The sequence below is a fragment of the Engraulis encrasicolus genome, chromosome 7 (assembly GCF_034702125.1).
Source record: "Engraulis encrasicolus isolate BLACKSEA-1 chromosome 7, IST_EnEncr_1.0, whole genome shotgun sequence".
In the NCBI taxonomy this organism is placed as follows: domain Eukaryota; kingdom Metazoa; phylum Chordata; class Actinopteri; order Clupeiformes; family Engraulidae; genus Engraulis; species Engraulis encrasicolus.
In genome coordinates, this window is record NC_085863.1 from 9,727,009 (window position 1) to 9,749,372 (window position 22,364).

At 45.0% G+C, this 22,364-nt stretch overlaps 1 protein-coding gene across 1 annotated transcript in view; it reads right to left on the bottom strand.

The window, feature by feature from the left end:
- Positions 1-4,827: 4,827 nt before the first annotated feature.
- mtnr1bb (melatonin receptor 1Bb) overlaps positions 4,828-22,364 on the bottom strand; it is a 60,256-nt gene continuing 42,719 nt past the window's right edge. The window contains exons 2-3 of the mRNA XM_063202839.1: positions 10,731-10,849; positions 4,828-5,592 (exon numbers count right to left, since the gene is read on the bottom strand). Coding sequence (XP_063058909.1) covers positions 4,828-5,592; positions 10,731-10,849 — 884 coding nt within the window. The remainder of the gene's footprint in view (positions 5,593-10,730; positions 10,850-22,364) is intronic.

Below are 22,364 nucleotides of genomic sequence, written 5' to 3' on the forward strand. Positions count from 1 at the left end.
TTTTGCTGGGCCCAGGACGAAGTGGTCTGAAAGGGCCCCCTGTCCATTACATACAATGTAATGGAAACTCCAATTTTGGGCCCCCTCTCTCTACCTGGGCCCAGGACAAATTACCCCTTTGTCCCACCTGTCGGCTCCCCTGGTTTGTGTTACATAACAATCTCAAACATTTAAAGGATCTGCTATCTGCTAGAGTAACTGAGATCTAGCCCTTTGGCACGCAAGGCAACTCCAAATGCAGAAACGGTGACTCTTCCTTGGCAGAAAGAATGAATAATTTCCCAGACTGCCATCACGTTGGTTCAGTGGAGTTCCCACAGCTTCACACACACACATACACACACACACACACACACACACACACACACACACACACACACACACACACACACAGGCATGCACGCACGCACGCACGCACGCACGCACGGACGCACACACACACACACACACACACACACACACACACACACACACACACACACGCATACACACACACACAGGCATGCACGCACGCACGCACACACACACACACACACACACACACACACACACACAGGCATGCACGCACGCATGCACACACACACAGACTGAAGCGTTCCTGCACTCTCTCCTCTGCCCTAATAACTTCCCCTCTTTCAATCACAGACACACACAAACACACACACACACACACACACACACACACACACACACACACACACACACACACACACGGGAAGCAAAGGCTTCAGTCAGTCCAGTCCAGTGATGGGCAGGCTATTTTAAGAGAGCACATCATGTGGAAGACGGCATTCATGGTAAACAATCACTACACACCGTGCACAGACCTTGGCAGGGCAGGCAGCACAGGCACAGACACAGACACACATCCGTTTGCTTGATTGTGCGGAAGGAGAGCGAGGCCTTCAGGAGCCACCGAGGGGTCCAATTCGTATCACCATTACTGGGGCTGCAAAGACTGCTTATAGCCCCAGTCCTCTCACCAATAACGAGGGATGGGTTTTGAAACACCTGTCCTCCTGGAACACTTGCAGAGAGACATAAATAGCAAGAATGAGACAGAAAAGACAGAATATGACGCAGATGATAGAGAGAAAACAGAGAAAAGACAGAGAGACAGAGAAAAGAAGTGAAAAGAGTAGAAGAGAGGTGGATGAGAAGGAAAGTAAGAGGGCAGTTGGACTGCAGGACATTTTGGAGTTGAAAAACAAGAATCACACCAGTGCCATTTCATAGTTTAATTGAGGCTTCACATGAAAATAGTAAAACACAGATGTCTCTGCCATGAAGGGTGAAAATCTGGATGGTGCATTTCTGTGCAAGAGGAATATTCAATATAGTAGTGATGACACAAAATTACCACAGAATTACACCGTAATAATAATAATTAACATTGGACTCCGAATCCTGAAATTGAACACCAAATCAATGTCGCTTTCATCATTAGTCTTATTATCAGTCTTGCACAACTCCCTTTGTGCTGTGATATAACCCGCTGAAAGCACCAATAACAGTCAGTCAAATCTCCTGTGTGCTAAAGCAGGCGAAACGCCAGAGAGAGAGAGAGAGAGGGAGGGAGCCAAAGGAGACTGAAACGCTGACATAATAAAACACAAAACAGAAAGATTGCACAACAATATACGTAGTTTCCCCTTGAGTTCCACTCCAAATAACATTCTCCTCTGTCATTTTTAGCTCGCATTCTATATGTACATACATGTGCACGCACGGTTCTCCAATGTCCTATATTCAGTGGTCCTGTTTGAATATTGTATATAATAGTCCATCTTTTTTAGTTCATCTTGTCTCACTGTAGAAACGATGTGTTGAACTTTAGCAACAACCGCTATAGTGTTTGGTTGATTGAATCTGCACCAGGGGCATCGCTAGACCTATTTTACAGGGGCACGTGCCTGGGTATTGATTTGCTGTGCCCCGTTTCACAAAAAAAAAACCCAACAACCTTGCTACCTTGGAATTTAGCTCAAGTTAAGCATACGTAGTAATCTACAGAATGCACACAAAATAGTGGCTATGCACTACTTGCAATAATATAATGAATTTACAACCTTTAAAAAAATTCTCTCTGTGCCCTACTGTGCCCCTGTATAGCACTGGGTCAGCTGACGCCCCTGATCTGCACGTACCCCTTGAACATGCATGTCTAAAGCCAGGCTCAAACTACACGACTAGCGATTGTGTGTCCGATTTTGGTGTCGGGGTGCACCGCACACTAGAAGAGAATCGCAACTGTCAATCTTATCGCTGCTCGCAACCATAGAGACAATGTCCGACGTTCTATTTCAAGTCGCAAATATCAAACACTGTTTGATTTCTACGATTTGCGATCGGAGACTCTTTGAGCTGCCAAAGTTCTATCTTAGAATGTCGGCCACGGCGAGGAAATCTTTCCCGACAATCGCTTGCAATGGTCCTGGGGGGTAACGTTCCAGCAATTGTCGTGAGAGGGGTTTTCAGCCGAGAATCGGGCTGATAATTGTGTAGTTTGAGTCAGGCTTAACACTGCCTTCATGTGGTGCCCCTGATGGGTGTTGTGTCTTTGCATATCTTACAGACATCATCATAATCAGTCTTCTGGATGCATTCCTCCCAGTTACAATGCATATGAAAATATATTTTTGCATTAACCTCATTACATATGAAAAAAGAGAACTAGTGCAAGTGCAAGAAAAATATCAACAGTATTGGCAAACATACACTGTAAACCCTTAGCTCTTTCTGTTGTCAATAGTAACGACATATATGGTAGATAAGATCATAAAATTATGGTTGGATAGTTGAGACACAGCATTGTTTGACGTCTTACTCGAAAAGATTACTTCATGTGATTTGAGGTTGATAGCCGCACAGCTCACACATCACGTTTTAACTTAATAAGAGACATTATCGTCATCTGTGAACCAGTGATCAACCATTCAACAGTCAAATTTTGATTGGACTGGCCACATTATTTGACAATCATCAGTCTCTCTTTCTCTCACACTCTCATCGTCTACACATTATAGCCTTTTTTTTTACCATCCCATCACACTAATTTCATTTGTACCGTGGGTCTGAACATGGAGTTCTGGAAGAAAGTAGGTCTTGTTATTAGGAATCAGGCTAATCAGGGAACAAGGGAGGAATGAGGGTGCACATTTGGAACATTAATGGAGTTCAACCCTCCCACCAGTAATCGATTTTCAATGACACAATGTTAGCGATTGGATGAAATAAAATAAAACATTTCAAATGTCAAATAGGGTTCACCCCTCCCTCCACTAAACGTATAACACAAAATATGTGTATGACCAAAAGTGTTAAAAATGACCAAAGTTAAAAAAAAAAATAGTAAGAGAAAACCAACATGGGCTTGTGCGTGTGGTAGAGGATTGTCATATTCGAGGAGCTTGTGCACTCTCTGTGACTGAGTAAGATGACTGAATAAAGTGATGGAGATGACCTTGTAGTACAGTAGTATAGTGTAAGTTGGTTAAGATCTAAACAAAGAGGAAAGCCAGCTGTCCCGGCCTCACCCCGAGTCATTATTAATTACACAGCATGAGCACAGATAGACTACATGGCACTATGGAGCAGACCAGCGCCGCTGGCTCAAATTATTCATTCAAATCCTTCCAGTTTAATTATTCATCCAGAATACGACCTGAGCCCAGGCCCTGGACACACGCATCTCTGTCAAATAGCGGACTGGTGAAAGTTATTTAGAATTATTCTGTAGCTGGTGTACATAAATATAATAATGTGTAATAACATTTCCCTTACACTTGACATAATGACCAAGAAACCAAGGCTACGGAGTCAATGAGAAAGTGGATGTTTTTTTTTCTCTTCTTCTTCTAAAGTTCAATCAAATTGTTTTGTTTGCAAATCTCTGGACATATTTGTCTCCTCCCTGATTCTCATATCAGCTTAATCCATGTAAATGTGACCAACACCGGCATGCTCGAAAATCTCTCACAAAATATTACAATAATGGTATTACAACTTTTACTGTTATTGATGCCACGGCTCGGAGAAAGATACTAAAAATGTCCCAATAATAAAAAACAAACAAACAGCATGTTGGTCTGGTTGTCCCTGTCAACAAATAAAGGATACAGACACGGACAGGTTCACTTGTTCACTTATTTGGTGACAAAAGTCAAAGGTTTGGCACTTTACACAGTTCAGGATTTACTAAGGAGTACTAATCGACACCAGATATGCGAGACTGGGCTTAAGGCAGTGCAAACGCATTGAGAGATAATTGATATCAATTGATTAGCCCTGTCTACTGTATGTGCCCAGTCAGGATTACTAAGATTACTACACAATGACAGGTCTGAAGTCAGCACATAAACTTTGTGTGAAGCAGTTTTTCCATATAGTTCACACTCATAATGCAGATTCTGCAATATTGGACATTGAACGTAATGCTTCAACAGTGCTGGAAAAAAAACAGGCACCTGGTCTTTGGAGTCTGGGAAAATATTCACAGCTGAAATAGTTACCCGTTAGCTCATTTCATTTCCTCATCTTCCCATCATTTGTCCGGTTTTCCCGATTATCAACTACACACAACATATGTCTTGTCCGTGAAGATTCTCATTCATCCAGCTTGTGTTATCCAAATAGTTTAGCTTTGCTTGCTCACAGCCAGGGCCGCTGACAGCTTTGGCCAGGCCCAGGACATAGGACCAATTCTGAGCCCCCTCTCTCCCTGGGCCCAGGACAACTGACCCCTTTGTCCCCCCCCCCCCCCAACCCCCTTCCCTGCTCTCAGCTAAACTGTTTGGACAACTACACCACCTATATATAATGCGCCAGCTACTCATTGTTGTTGATGACGGCCGGCGAGGGCTTGCTCCTGGCACCGTCCGTGGCCGCCCGCGAAGTCTCCGTGACAAAGAGGCGCGGCATCCACCAAGACGTGACGATGCGCGCGTACTCCTTGCGGAAGTTGCGGTTGAGCAGGCCGTAGACGATGGCGTTCAGACAGCTGTTAAAGTACGCCATGAAGTAGCTGACCACGAACAGCCACTCGGGGATGCGCGGCGCCATGCGGCGGGGGTCGGCCGCCACCACCAGCCCGATCAGGTTGAGCGGCGCCCAGCAGATGGCGAAGAGCACGAATACCACGAACATGGTGATGAAGTTACGCAGGTCGCTGGGGCGCACGCGCGACGTCGTCGATGTCGACCCCGTCGACGTGGACGGCCGCTCGTTGCTCTTCACCTTGCGCCTCACCTGGATGACGAGGATCCAGATGCGCAGGTAGCAGAAGGTCACCACGGCAATGGGCACCAGGAAGTGCACCACCACCACGGCGATGGTGTAGGACGAGCTGACGGTCTGCGCGAAGGTGCATGAGTAGACGCGCGGGTCGTACTGCAGCGAGCCCACGAAGAAGTTGGGCAGGATGGCCAGCACCGTCAGGGCCCAGACCAGCGCCACAAACAGCAGGGTGTTGCGGAAGCTGTAGAGGCGGCCGTAGGCGAAGCTGTGGCAGATGTAGCAGTAGCGGTTGACGGCGATCGCCGTGATGTTGAAGATGGAGCCGATCACGCTCAGGCCCATCAGGAAGCCACTCACCTGTTGGGGGAGAAAGCAGAATGAGAAGAGTAGAGTAGCATAGCATAGCGTAGAGTAGAGTAGAGTAGAGTAAAGTAGAGTAGAGTAGAGTAAACTTTATTAATCCCAAAGGAAATGAACCCCTTAGCGAAGAGCCCACGTTATAGCCTGTTATAACACTGTCACCAAAATTGTAATGGCTATGTCTTAATCTGTTACTTAAGGCTCTCGGTCATAACATAGCAATGTTGCTATGATGTAGTTGAGTGTTTTCAGCGAATAGTGAATAGGCCTGCCGGTGACCCCATCTGCACTAAGCATTACTAAGCACTACAGTGTCTGTTGGCTTACAATGGAGCTGAAAAGACTTGCTGCCGCGCAAGGCGTTGCACCAAAAGTAGACCCAGTACTGCATAGCATAGGGGGGAATGGGTCTACAGCACAAGCAAGATGTTTTGAATGTTATTAATTGTTTTTGAAGTCACGATCTTGCAAGTTGCAGACAAAAACAATGAATTTTGCATTTGGCCTTAGGAGAGGCTTGAGGCCTGTTTGAGTGGGCAAGAGATGCAAGCAATAGACTGAGCTGATGGTTCGTACCACAAAGCCAGACAGCAAAGCTTGTACCTGCTTTTGTGCTGTCTGAAAATGTCACAGTACACACCCAGCCCTAAGTGCGTTGAGACATTATTTCTCTTAACATTAGAACACTTACTTAATATAAAAGTAGAGTGGTTGAGGTAGGATGGCATGGCACACACAGCCCTAAGTGTTGAAACATTATTTTGCCTCAACATTTACTTACGTAATAGAAGAATAGAGTAGATTACAGATGCTTTATTAATTAACTTAAAACATTTTTTTTTTTGGTCTTCCTGACTTTATTTATGACAGAACAGTGGGGAAGGGCCGGCAAAGTGGGGAGAGAGAGATGGGGAAGGGCCGGCAAACGACCTGGGCCGGGAACCGAACTCAGGTCAGCCGTGTGGTAGACGAGTGCCCTACCGTTTGGCCACGGCAGGGCCGTAATAGTTTATTAATTAAGGATATTACCTTACCTTAACTGACCTTACAGAAAGTAACTCCCTTACGTAAAGTTAACCACTTTGCGCAGAGCCTATGTTATAGCCTTACTGTCAACACAATTGTAATGACTAAGTCTTAATCTGTTAACTTAGGCTCCCAGTAATGTGACAGCAATATTGTTATGATGTAATTGAGTCTTTTTTGCAATGAGTGAATGGGCCTGCCGCACCGACTGGCCCATCTGCACAAAGAGGCTACAAAGTGCTGTATAGGACCCCATGTTTCCCAGAGTTCAGTCTTTGCAGTGGCCCCGGGCCATGTGCTGCTGATTCTGCAAGTGACTCCTTTTTCCAATTCTGGTTGTCTGGTGGTGATCGACCCACTGCAGACAAATAGGACAGTCACAGACAGTATGTACGCATGGGGGTAGCCGGGATAAATGGATGGAATTCTGCATTACGCAGCACTGGTCCATATGCTGACGTGTTCGGACTAAATCGAATCTGTCTGACATCAGAGAGAGACACATGTCTGAGATTATACTGCAATATGTGCAGACAGATGGAAAGAGGTGATAGACTACACCGCATTGTTTAGATTTTATTCAGAGGTTTTTTTTTTTACTGATATATTTTCTACTTTCTATGTGTTTCCGCTAAACTCAAATGCAATTTTTATCCATCTTTTTTGAACCATTTGATTTTACGTTAGCATGAGACAGTTGGAATCGGGATGATGTTACCTGATTGTTCTTTACCAAATTCAACGACAAATCAGTGATCATATATAGGCTATTTTTCTTGAAAATTGTTTAGCTAAGGTTCTAAGACCAATTGTAGAAAAGTTCGTAAGACAAGGCAAGGACAGCCATTGACACCAGTACTTTGTAGTTTTTTTTTACATGGGCCACTTAGAATAAAATAAATGAAAAATGTAAATTTGAAAAGTAATAATGTTACTTTTGTCTCACAGTAATATGCTGGATATAACATTTTGAATTTAACCCACAGCGTACCATAAACATGATGGAAAGAAATCATGTTGGCATTTGTTTAGTAATCACTCAAGATAATGGAAAAAAAGGAGTGGCACACAAGGCCTGTGTGAAAAAGTGTATTGAAGTCGAGATTTAACAACAGAAGTCTCAGGTTAACTGCAGAAACAGACGTTTCGGAGCTAGTCCATTCTCAATGTCTCCAGTAGCTCCGAAACGTCTGTTTCTCCAGTTAACCTCTGACTTCTGTTGTTAAATCTCGGCTTCAATACACTTTTTCACACAAGCCTTGTGTGTGCATCCTTTTTTCCATTATCTACTTTTTGGGAGTGCACGCACAAAGCAATATACAGGTGTTAAGTGCAGGCGCAGACGACGACCTTTGTTGGTATTTTGTCATTCACGGCATTTGTTTAGTGAAAAGGAAGAAGGGAGTCGCACACAAGAGCTGAATGCAAAATCAAAACTGTATTCAACAAAGCCGAATAAAGTAAATAAAACCGACAGACAAGGGACAAATGTTTTGGTCTAGCCCATCATCAGTGTTCCCAGTTTGTCTGTCGGTTGTATCTACTTTATTCGGCTTTGTTTAATACAGTTTTGACTTTGCATTCAGCTCTTGTGTGCGACTCCCTTCTTCCTTTTCACATTACTTTTCTTGGAATTACGCACAGAGGGAAGCGCTCAGAAAAAGACATTGGTGCGGACGCCGCCCCCACCATGTCATTTGTTTAGTGGACACGCTCCCATCGTACAGCTAAACATGAATACACTAAACTAGGTTTATCACTTCACCAGCCACAGTCGCAGTGGCGTAATGCAGTCCTGTTCCTCCAAAGACTGGCTTTGACTAAACAAACATTCTCAATTCTCGATATTTTATTCATCCTTTTATATGATGTACCGTATTCCGTTGTCTCATTTCCTCCCTGCAATCACTCCCAACACCTGCTAAGCCTACACAATGAGGTTTGATTTAGTGTCTGAGAAAAGAGCAAGACAGTGCAATGAGATGGAACAGTTTCCATCCAATGGCTCTTTGAGGTTCCTGTAAGGGCTCATTTGTTTGAGCAGGCTCCCCCACTGCCACAACACAGAGACGGGAATTATATTTATGATCCATGGCTACATCACTTTCATTCAACCAAGCAGACCAACCTAGTTTAAAAGTGGCGTGTTGAGATCTGGCCAAAATTCGCTTCCCCCTGTTCTCCTCTCTCTCTCTCTCTCTCTCTCTCTCTCTCTCTCTCTCTCTCTCTCTCTCTCTCTCCCGCCCTCACACACACACACACACACACACACACACACACACACACACACACACACACACACACACACACACACACACACACACACACACACACACACAAACACACACACACACACACACACACACACACACACACACACACACACACACACACACACACACTGGGTATAAACATCTGATCACATCTGCAAGCTTGCGGTTCTTCTTTCTTAGAATGTGACAAATCTGAGAACAGCAGTTCAGCCCATGTTTTGTTCACTTTACCATGCTCAACTTTACCAGGCTTTTAGGACATTCTCCTATAAACTGTAGAAATACTATTGGCATGCTAAGTCTCGATAAATCCAGAACATGAACATGAAATCTGAAGGTTTTCAGTTTGGCTATGTTTTTTTTTTCCCAGATTGTGAAATGTTGATCCAAATGTTTAATTCATAAAGTATCCTAATTAAAGCCAATATATCAATCAGACTTTTAACAAGTTTCCTCTTAATCTTTCTCTGTAAAGATTGACTTCATTTCACTGTTGTTCTCATTTGGCTGTAGGCAACTTTTCGTGTTTTTGGCTATTCTGTGTTATGTTCAACTCTATTTTGCAAGTTAAAAAATAATATATAAGTTAACTCATCTTGGCATCTTGACATAACTGGGGCTGTTGGGCTTTCCCAAAAGATATTTAGGAGTTGTCTAAACAGGAAGTAAAAGGTTGAATGACCTCTTTAATCAAAACACCCTCATGTCGACTAGGGACAGACCTCCAGGATGTCGATTTTGAAGAAAAGTCGAGTATCTGCAATGTTTAGGCAATCTGATTACTGAACTACTAAATTTACTGCTGTAATGACCAATTGTATGCCATTTAAAGAAATGATTAAGATGAAAGTAATTCATTTGAAAAAAAAATCCGCTTCAGGAGTATAAGTTACATTTAAGAGCACAATGTCCCAAAGGAGACCATCTGTTCTTATTTCCATTTGATGTTCTTTTCTCAGAGACAAATGATTTTATTAACTCCTAATATCATTCTGAGATGCCTACAGGGGAACAAAGACATAATATACAGTAGGCCTATGACTATTTTAAGATCCAACAGAGTTACACTCAGATCGGACTAATATTATACGCATATATAACTTCAGTGGATGTTGTTTCTGTGAAGTTTAAACTACAGAGATATGAGATGACGGGTGGGTTCACTGAACCGTTTCCTCAGGATCCCCTCTGGAGAAAGGAGAAACAAAGCCAGACACGACAATATAGGAGTTGACGTGACTCGACAGACAACATCTGACAACATGCAGAGCCAGATGATGATGGACTGGGGCCCTATGCCCCCCTACAAGGCAAATTCTGTAACATCACACAGACAGCATCATAATTTCAAGCCAGGAATGAAAGAAAAGATGTCTGCCGACTGTGGAGAGGAGTTTTAATAAAATTTAAAACTCTACTTGACAAGCAGACTAGTTTTCAATACTTGTATCATGTCACATTTCTGCATTTTTTGGCCAATTGGGGGGGGCCTGGCCGGCTGGGACCCCCAGGCTGCTGTCATATCTAGCCTGTGCATTAATCCAGCCCTGACAACTTGATTTAAAGCAGTGATTCCCAACCTATGGGCCGGGGCCCACTGGTGGGCCCTGAAGGTATTCCAAGTGGGCCTTGAAATCATTTTCCAAAAATAATAATCATATTTTGGTGTGTGTTGTTGATTTATTTGAGTTTTATTCTTAATTGGGTCAGAGGTGGGCACCGAACATTTTTGACAATTTCGAGTGGCTCCCAGTTTGAAAAAGGTTGGGAACCCCTGATCTAAAGAAAGACTGTGTTCTTTGGAGCTTGAGTAATATAAGGAGGGACTGGTCTTACCTTGCACTGTGTGTCTCCTAGCGACCAGCCGTCGTGGAAGAGTGCGTAGAGCACCAGTGGGTATGGATAGAACGCAACCACCAGGTCTGCAAACGCCAGACTCACCACAAATACGTTACCTGGAACACAGCGGGGGACAGAGGACGTCAGGGCACAGGAAATGCTGGTACTCTACATTGCATGGTAACACTTTGTTTTAGGGATACATCTATTAGCACTAATACATACAATGTCCCTGTATAAGTAACTTGTAAGGCATGTACAAAGCAAAATGAAACATTTGTTAGGCATGTATTCGCAAATGTCTTGTTCATGCACAATAAGGGATTTATTACCCATTTAACCTTAGTTAGGACCTAGTAGGCCTTAGCATTTGCTTAGTACATGCCTTTCAAGTTACTAATAGATGTATCCCTAAAATAAAGTGTTACCCATTAAATTACTGTACATTTTATTTAGTTACATTCAAAGTATTCCGAGTGACGTAGTGCTACAGTTCTTAGGAACAGGACCCATTTCCCTATGGAGCAGGACACCAAGGGTGCTTCCGCTATGAATGAAGAGGTAACAAAGACATAATATAGTCCTATGATGACTATTTTACGTTCCAATGGATTTACATTTAGATTATGCTTATATTAACTTCCATGGATGTTGTTTCTGTGAAGTTAAACTTCAGAGATATGAGACGACGGCTGGCTTTAACGAACTGTTTCTTCTGGATCCCCTCTGGAGAAAGGAGAAACAAAGCCAGACACGACAATATAGGATTTGATGTGCCGGGGGGCATTTTTAGACTTTATCAGACAGGACTTTAGAACAGTGGTTCCCAACCTATGGGTCGGGACCCAACCTATGGGTCGCCAAAGATCCACAGTGGGTCGCGAAGCCCTCTTGATTTTAAGGGGTTTCATTTTAAAGGGGCCCCTCATAGGGAGAAATAGGGCCCGGGCACTTTTGGCTTAAAGGGGCCCCTCATAGGGAGAAATAGGGCCCCGGCACTTTTGGCTTAAAGGGGCCCCTCATAGGGAGAAATAGGGCCCCGGCACTTTTGGCTTAAAGGGGCCCCTCATAGGGAGAAATAGGGCCCCCGGCACTTTTGGCTTAAAGGGCCCGTCATAGGGAGAAATAGGGCCCCCGGCACTTCTGGCTTAAAGGGGCCCCTCATAGGGAGAAATAGGGCCCCGGCACTTTTGGCTTAAAGGGGCCCCTCATAGGGAGAAATAGGGCCCGGGCACTTTTTGGCTTAAAGGGGCCCCTCATAGGCAGAAATAGGGCCCCGGCACTTTTGGCTTAAAGGGACCCCCTCATAATTAGCGGCACAGAACTGACTCACCGGTGGGCCCCGCACCCTCGTGGGCCCCTTTTTTCAGAAATGTAAAAAGGGGCCCATGAGGGTGCAGGGCCCACCTGGAAATGCCCGCTATGCCAGATGGCCAGTCCAGCCCTGATTATGGGGCCACATAACGCTTGAGCGGCGTCATTGAGTTTATAGCCCGTTTATGGGGACAGGAAGACTCTGCAGACGTGTCAGCATTATAGTGCTGTCTCCATATATTTACACACGCGCACACACACACATGCACGCACGCACGCACACACACAGGTGCATTCCAATATGCGGACTTCCATCCTCCCTTGTTCACTTGCCTGCTTGTGACCTCATGATGATGTCACCCACCACAGAAAATTAATTCAATATCTTGCAAAAGCACAATTCTAATGTCCTTTCCTCATTTGCAATCTGGATGGTGAATGAAGGACAGTCCCTCAAAAACTGTTGTGGCTAGGCTGACAGCGGGGAAACGTTATGGTTTTCTCCATGGAGGAGGGGCGTCAGCAAAATGCGAGGCCACAAGCACAAGAAGACAACGGAAGTCTGCATATTGGAATGCACGCTGACACAAACTCTCTTTCTCTATCTCTCTCTCTCTCTCTCTCTCTCTCTCTCTCTCTCTCTATCCCTCTCTCTCTCTCTCCCTCCCTCTCTTCTCTATCTCTCCCTCTTCTCTCTCTCTCTCTCTTCTCTCTCTCTCTCCCTCTCTCTCTCTCTCTCTCTCTCTCTCTCTCTCTCTCTCTCTCTCTCTCTCGCTCTCTCTCTCTCTCTCTTTGATATCAGGTTTGGGATTTACAATAGGCATGTGTGCCCCAAGACTGTGCATGTTCTGTTTTGTAACAACAAGGTACACTACCAGCAGCAAACAGAACTCAAAGATGTTTTAGATGATTGTGTGCTTGACAAAATGGTAGGGAATGCTGTCGTTGGATAGATGCGCAGCACATTTCACACACACACGCATGCGCGCGCACACACGCATGCACACACACACACACACACACACACACACACACACACACACACACACACACACACACACACACACACACACACACACACACACACACACACACACACACACACACACACACACACTTCTCACTGGCATCGGGATGCGCAGTACATTTCACACACGCACGCATGCACGCGCGCAAGCACGCACACGCACACACACACACACACACACAGACACTTCTCACTGGCATCGAGATGCGAAGCACATTTCACGCACGCACGCACGCACGCACACACACACTTCTCACTGGCATCGGGATCCCAGACAAGGCCAGAGCCAAGCAGCGCAGCCCCTTCAAAGCACTCTATTTCCTCCCTCTCTCCTTGTGATGTGCTTTTTTTTCATTCAATATCTGTCAAAAACATCATTCAGACGTTACTCTCTCATTTGCAATCAGGATATTGAACGGGGAGGAAATCCCCAGCACAAGAGGAGAGGCGATACTAATCCAGAAGATCGGAGGCCAGAGGAAAGCACTGGATTAAGCACGCAGAATGATTTGCAGACAGACTGGTATATTGAAATCAAACCTCTGAAATCTAAAGTTTTGTGTTGTAACTTAAGGTTGTCCAAAACACTGCTTTCCTATTCAGAGAGTGGATTCAGAGGGAGGATCTGAGCTCTTTGGTCAGAAAAGATGGTGTTGCATGTTGAGGAGATCTGAGACCTTCAGCTGAAGCAGTAGGTGCACTTTGACTGCCTGAGGTTTTTCACATCTCTGCTGTGCCACCCCTGTGCCACCCAGTGGTGTAGTCTAGTTTTTTGTGGTGGGTATACTGTATATATTTGTGCTATTCTAAATAATGGATCAATCAATTTTAAGTGGGTATACTGAAACCCCTGAAATTCTGAAGTGGGTATACTGCGTATACCCGCATTCTACGTAGACTACACCACTGGTGCCACTATCTCTGTTTTGATCTGACCGTGTTCATGTAGTGTAGTGCAAGGGTCTTTCTTTGTTCAAGGAACTCTTACCTAAGAGCAACACGGACCACTGACATATTTCATTCATTAATTTACTTTTATTTGAGCACTTTTCAATAATCTTCCGGAAGAAATCATTTCGAGGGTCCCTCCTGAAGTATATCTGTCAAACCCCTGCCGGGTAACTGACCCCCAGTTTAATATCCTGTACATAGTTAAAATGTTAAGGTTCCCGGAACAACCTTCCTCGTCCCGGAAACTTCCTCAGAGAACTTCTTGGGATTCCGGTTCGACTCCTGACCCGCCAGGTTGTTTGGGGGAGTAATTATCCAGTGCTCTCTCCCATCCTCCTCCATGACTGAGGTATCCTGAGCATGATATCGCCCCGTCACACTGCTCTCTTGTGCCGCCGTTTGGGGCTGTCCCCTTGCACGGGTGAGGCATGAATGCAATTTTATTGTGTGCAGAGAGTGTCACAATGACAATGAGAGTTTCACAGGTAGGCTTTTGCTTTTCGCTTCAACCTACTGTGCTCAGAGTGGAGGTCATTTGTCTGCTATGCCATTTGGTTGAACTAAGTAGCTGCAATTTTCGACTTTACATTTATGTAGAGTAGAGTAGAGTAACTTTATCAATCCACAAATTTAGTCATAACACATATAATATAATAATACATATACAGTAATACATAATGCCCATATGGACATTCCAAGACATATACAACGCTGGTAATTTTTGGGAGAAGGAAATGAAGATGACAGAAAAAATAAAAAGTCAATTGTGCAAAAACATATTCTGTGAGTTGAGGTAGACGATAGATGAACATGACCAAGAATGACTGTTGACAGATAAGTCTATAATATAGGCCTAGCATAGGCCTAGCCATGGGTGGGCCTGGGTGGGCCTGGGCCCGCCCACTTGACATCCAGGCCCGCCCCATTCACACGTGACAGTCAACTGTTGCCTCATTGACCTATAATTAATGGCATAGCACTGAGCAATAATTAATAATTTTGTCAAAAGTCTGGTTCATCTTCTGTGATTTCTATGATTTCAATGTCAAAGTATCATTTTTGAGCGCGGTATTATAATATCTACCTACACGCTTTCGGGTTGGGCCCGTCCGATTTTTACTGGGCCCACCTGTTTTATTATTTCTGCCTACGCCCCTGAGGCCTAGTATTGTGATGTAGAAGTTAGAGAACTAAGACCATTTGCAATAAATAGCATTTGGGTGAACCAAACTGATACATAACATTGGTTATGGCCGTCTATAAAGTACATTACAGACACGATAACATAGCCTATAGTGCTTTCATAATTTTTGAATTTATTACAGTAAAGAAAACATCCTTGGCGGAGGTAATTAGCTGGCAAGGAGCTGCCAAGTAACATAAAAATCCACACATTAGCAGCAGTTGCTTGTGGAATTGCCATTAAATCGTAGTAAGTGACATTAATGTACGTTTATCATCACCATTACTTTGGCTATTTCAAATTATTGACAGCCAAAGTTTTACAGTAGGACATCCTTCGAAGAATCATGATCAATAATTTATAATGTACTGTGACGGTGTTATCCAGAATAAGTATAGGACAAATACAAATACTACAACCAAAGTACTGTAGGGACATTTTGCATCTCAAGCAAGATGCATTTTACGTAGCAAATAGAAAATATTGGCAGACATAAGCAGACATTGCTTGCTGTTAAAGTTTGCACACCAATTGCATTTTATCGATTTATTTATTCATGTTATTTATTAATAGTTAATTTACACTGTAACATATAATAACACACGGAACACTTTTATAGCCACACTAAAACCTGCTTGGAATAGAGTGCCTTGAAATTGACTTGTTAAAATGCCACTTTTTTATGGGCCTTTTATGATGAAGCTTTAGGGAAATTTCCACATCTTTGAATAAAAAGTCACTCACATTCATATTTTTAAATCCCACTATAGTCGACATGTTAATCCAACTTTGCCTTCAGACTGAAAAACTGGCACACATCACGGTCTCTCTCTCCCTCGCTCTCTCTCTCTCTCTCTCTCTCTCTCTCTCTCTCTCTCTCTCTCTCTCTCTCTCTCTCTCTCTCTCTCTCGTTCTGTGTGTGTGTGTGTGTGTGTGTGTGTGTGTGTGTGTGTGTGTGCGCGTGTGTGCATTTCTGGATGGGAATGTGACCCCTCCAGACCCACGACGCTTAGATTTACTATTCTTGGATACAATACGGCGCTGGCTTGGGCCCAATCCATTACAGATTATGGCCTCATAACTTATCTCCTCTCTGTTTTTCTGTTTCTCTCTCTCTCTCACTCTCTCCCTTTCTCTGTCCCTTCATCTCACCACCGCCACCACCATCACCACCACCACCCCCCTTGCTGCGTCTTTCACTCTCATGGAGTTTCTGCAATGATTCTTTTTCCATTCAATGCTACTGTATACTGAGCGGCCTCGCTATACCATTAGGTGAACCACAAGGACGCAATGCTGCATTGAGAGGGAGAGAGAGAGAGAGAGAGAGAGAGAGAGAGACACAGAGACAGACAGAGACAGAGACAGAGACACATAGACAGAGACAGACAGGCAGGCAGGCAGACAGGCAGGCAGACAGGCAGGCAGGCAGACAGGCAGGCAGGCAGAGATTGACAGACAGAGATTGGACCCATCTCAGCCTGAGTATGCTAGAATACAGCAGGTAATGTATGAACCTGAGGTTTTGGCAAAGGACGCGCTCAACTTCTTGGAAAAAACGAAAGTCTTAAGGTGCGCGATAAAATGTAGCAACTTAAGGACGAAAAATCCGCACTCACAAACTGTGTCTCGTTATTTATTTATATTACCACCATGTCCAAAAAGCAAACGCGTTTCAGCTATCAAACCTTCATCAGTGCGTACATTTCTTCCTTAAATGTATGAACCTGTTCACCTCATATCAGGATGTGCACAATACGTTTCTAATCTGACCTGCTTCTCTGTGGTGACAGAGGTCAATCCTAGCTTCCAAAAGTCAAAACCTTGCCACAAATTTGATCTGCACATTTGAACAGCTGTTCTTCATGTGAACTCAAGACAGGTAGACTGTTTACACAATGGAATCGCCTGCATTGAACGGGAACTGTGGCAGGGATTTTTTATTTCTGAAGCAGATCTTTGACACATCTGATAAACGATCTGGCCGAGGCAGGGCCCATAAAACCACCCAATCCACTGGCCAATCAATACGCCCCTTCCTGGATCAGTCAGGGCAGCACAGCAATTTAATCGTCCATTGGCTAGCTCCACGGATAGCACCTCTAACACTGTACGCTGAGAAGGGAGGCTGGGGCCCAGTGGTAAAGAACTAATGAAGACGCAGGGAGGGAGCAAAAAGAAACAGAGAGAACATTAGTGTGTGCTGTTAGGCTCCATGGTGCAAGAAAGCACAGCATTAGACGCGACCCACTTCATGAACACTGTTTGTGTTTAGAAACAGGTGGATCAATACTAATACAAGACTCCCGTCTGTTTCTGAAGGAAAAATCATCTGACTGTATCAAATGCAATTGCTTTTCTCTCTCACTCCTTCAGTCATTCTTATTCATTGAGATCTGGCCAAAAATTGGCTTCCCCCTGCTCTCTCTCTCTCTCTCTCTCTCTCTCTCTCTCTCTCTCTCTCTCTCTCTCTCTCTCTCTCTCTCATAAAACATATTTAAAAAACAATGTTTCACTTCATTTACTCCCAATGGTGTTCAAACCTCATTTCTCTGGCAACCTCACTTGAGTTCCTCTAATTTAATCATATGGTTTGTGCGTTTACCTCGGTGCAGCCGACAGCAGAAGTTTCTGTCCAGTCCATGTCAACCAAAATATCATAGAAGTAAAGTCATGAACACGCATTCCCACATGGCTTGGTTGGCCATAAGGCATACAGGGCATTTGCCAGGGGCGCAGATAGCTTTTAAGAACTGGTGGGGACATTTTCACCGTAGAAATAATGTATTAGTTCTATGCATTTTCACAACCAACCAACCAACAATATAATCTTCTGCTAAATAATTGTATCTGCTTTAGTAGCCTATGTCTACTAGGCCTACATTAACCATTTTTAAATTTTGATTAAAAAAAAGAATCACAAATGTTTAAACCGCTCCAGCTTCTACTCAGAATGTGCACAAGTCTCCCACTAAGAACCCCCCCCCACCCCCCCCCCCACCGCCCCCGTGCGCGCTTAAACACACCTCTCCCATCCCATCAGCAAGTGCTACTTTCCCAACCATTTCAACCTTTAACAGGACAACTGTGTAAACAAATTTCACGTTGTACTAATGTAGGCCTACAGCAGGCTATGCAACAGTGTGTGATTTATCGCTGTAGATATTATAAGACGACCAGTCTCGCGGTGGTTTTGCATGTGAACATAATTTAAGTCAAGGCGCGGTTTTGGGGCGTGTGATATATTGGTAAACTAGAAACTGGGTAACCAAGTCAAACTATGGTCTCCCCCATTAGACATTTTTGATAAAAGCGGCGCTCTTAAATGATGATTCTTGACCTCTTCAGACAACCTCCCAGTCCCTGCTACAGTCATTTTTCTACCACGCTGCGTTTCATATTGCATTCTTCACTCCACCACTTAATGCAATCCACACGTTTAACAACAATCCACCCAACAGAATGACACCACCGCAGTCATCATTCGAAAAAAAGGTGCTCAGTAAAAAAGAAATGAAGTCAGATGGTGACAGCAGCATAGGCAACACACCAAGGGACAGGGAAGACGACAGCTACCTGCGTTGGCTACTTGATTGACAGTTGTCATGGCATGGTCATAGGGCCTACAAAGCTGTCTTTTCACTCGAAAACAGGCCCACAACAGAGATCAAAAAATCCCTCTGAACAATTAACATCAGTAACTTTAGCAACTACAAACAGCGTCACAGCGAACATGAACCCATATTGACCTTAAAACGTTGTCTTGAAAGTAGTAAATCCCAATTTTTATTAATCCATGCGTTTGCACCACCATCGTTCCCGTTCCACAGTTTTTGCTTGAGAATGGCTATATTGATACCAACTGTCAGAAAGCAGGGGTGCCAGGATTCCCTGGATGCGTAGAGCATTCCACAATGATCTGGGACCAGATTCAGAAGGCAAAGAGGGAAAAGACTGACCTGCACGTCATCTGGCTTGACCTTGCCAACGCGTATGGATCAGTCCCACACCAACTGATCAACTACGCCATGGACTTCTTTCACATGCCCACCTGTGTCAAGACCCTGGTAGCAGAGTATTTCAACAACCTGCAGATGTGCTTCTCCATACAAGACTTCACTACTGGGTGGCAACGACTTGAAGTCGGAATCGCAATGGGATGTGCGATTTCTCCGATACTATTTGTAGCAGCATTTGAGATTATTCTCATCGGTGCAAGACAAATGGTCGGAGGGATCAAACTGCCAAACGGTCAGAGGCTTCCCCCACTAAGGAGCTACATGGACGACGTCACCTCCCTCCTGCAAACAGCAGCATGTACAGCAAGACTGCTGAAGAGGATGGACGAGCTGATGTCATGGGCACGAATGAAGATCAAGCCCTCTAAGTCTCGCAGCCTGTCACTTAGGAAAGGAGTCAGGAATGACTGCACCACCTTTCTTGTCGGAGGGGAAAAGATACCACTTCTTGCCGAGCAACCCATCAGAAGCCTGGGGAGGCAGTACACTGCAGAACTATCTGATAAACAGATGGGGAAGACCGTCATGAAACAGCTATGTGACGGCCTGGCAAGGATCGACCAAAGCCAACTCCCTGGGAAGTACAAGGTTTGGTGCTACCAGTTTACACTCTACCAGAGGATAATGTGGCCCCTGAAAATGAGCGAGATCCCCTCATCAACCGTGACTAAGATGGATGGGAAAGCCAACTCATTCATACGAAAGTGGTTGGGGTTGCCACGTTGCCTATCTGAAGCTGGCCTCTTCGGAAGAAATACACTGCAGCACAAGGAAATCATGGGCAGAGTGCAGGTAGATAGAGCAGGCCTAGGATGGGGAGATGCACCAAGATTCTGGTCCACTGCAAGGAAGGGAAGGAAATGGTAGTGGCGGAGGTGACGAGGATGGAGGAAGACCGTTACAAGATCAAGGCTGTGTCTCAGGGACGGCAGGGAAGCTGGACAACCTGGGAGGGAATCTCAAACAGGAACATCAGTTGGTCAGACGTGTGGAAGATCCCACAGGCAAGACTCAGCTTCCTTATACGCTCAACCTATGACACGCTCCCCTGTCCTCGGAACCTCCACCAGTGGTTTGGAAATGAGGAATGTTGCGCACTCTGCAATGCTCCCAATGCAAGCCTCCAGCATATCTTGTCAGGCTGCAAAATCGCGCTATCACAAGGCCGCTACAGATGGCGCCACGACCAAGTCTTGAGAAAGCTAGACGAAGTACTGGAGGAGCGCAGACAGGATAGCAGAATACCATCGCCGACAGAGGACCCCACCACCTTTGTCGCGGAAGGAGGGATCAGAAGCATCAGGCAAAGAGAAACATCAAGGCCCTTCAGTCTCGGCCAGGATTGGAGCATGAAGGTCAACTTGGACAGGAAGCTTCTGTTTCCCACAGAGATTACCACCACATCTCTCCGCCCAGACATAGTGGCGTGGTCCACAAAGGCAAGAGCGGTGGCCCTCATTGAACTCACCGTGCCAAGTGAGGAAGGAATCGAGGCTGCCTTCGAGCAGAAAAAGGCCAAGTACTCTGAGCTGGCTGCTGAGTGCCGAGAGGCGGGTTGGAAGACTACCATCTACCCAGTGGAGGTTGGATGCAGAGGCTTTATGGGGTTGTCGACTCTACGCCTCCTAAAGGACGTGGGAGTCACTGGAAAGAAGCTTAAGGCAACAAAGGAACTGGCAGAGGAGGCGGAGAAAGGGAGCTTTTGGCTCTGGCTGCGGAGGAAGGACAGAAACTGGGGGAAGAACACCTAACCCCCAGACAGCAGCTGCAGGGAACAGCAAGCCTATCTCCCAACCGGCTTGCGCATTCACTTCACTCAACACTGTTGTCACCCCAGCAACCAACGCTCCCGAGCACAGCTGCATTGAAAGGGGGTTATAGCCAGCAGCCAAAGAACACCAAACAGCTCAACTGCCTCACAAACAACTCGTCAGTAAGCATTCAGCGCATTCGGCACCTTTCACTCAGCACTGTTTTTTTGTTTTTGTTTTTTTTTTCTTTGTATTATTTATTTTTTATGTTTATCAAATGTATGAAACGTATGTATTGTTGGTGTGAGCTGTACGCCAGAGGCAGATGGGCAGTGAGCCTGGCCACTCACTGTTGGCCTACTAGCCGGAGTTGGCGGTGTTGTGGTTCAGGGCCGAAACACAGCAGAGAAGGCTGGACACCACCTGACGACATCTGCTTCTGGCGTGGGGCTACAGCTACCTGCGAAGGTGGTTGAGGAAGGCACCTCCTGTGCATGCATGATGAATGTGAATGTGTATTCCCTGTTTGTCTAGTAATTTATACAATAAAGATGTTTGTGTCACAAGTCTTATTTCCTCTCGCTGACCCATGGGCACCGGAGGAGGTGCGACAGGCAGCAATGCCCAGCAGGTATTAACAGCTACCTGTACAATCCTGTAATCCACATCATAGCCAACAAGAAAGGGGCTGTCTTCGAGATTAACTTAAAATGTAATGTAAATATGACGTCTGCTCTTAGCTCCACTTCCTTAATCTAGCCCTGTCAACTCAAGCCAATCACCGTGAGAAGCAAAAAGCTTATAGTGCTTCAAATCTGGGACTTCAGTGGCTGTTAGCCAATTAAAAAATAGATTTACTTCAATTAATTTGCTTCTGCAATACCTCACCACGCCATAGCAAGCATAAAGATTCTATGTCGCTACCTGGTGTCACTGTTGAGTTAGCTGACAGAGCCCTTTATCCATCATTTGAGTGTAATACCGTTTTTTTGCCACATATGAAAGTGAATGGTCCAGGGAGGCGCTATTTCGCACATTGCAAAATGCAAAGGCAGAAATCAGATATTTTCTTCATAAAAGTGAGGCTGACGGTTCAGGTGAATGAAAATCTGGGTACGTCATGTGCCCCCCGTCCCCCCCGCTATCTGCGCCCATGGCATTTGCCCAGTGGACTGCTGGTGATTTTGGACTGGTCCTCCCCTCAATGTAGTGGTATCAGTCCTCACGCTGCTACAGCGGACCTTGGATTTAAACATTCATCTTGACTGTTGTGGTCGAAATAGCGTGTAATGGTGGATGACTAAACATGATGTCACATGCTTCATTGTCTCTCTCTCAATGCCTGGTGGGTCTTGGCTGAAAATGCCCGGCCCGGTTATTTATCCC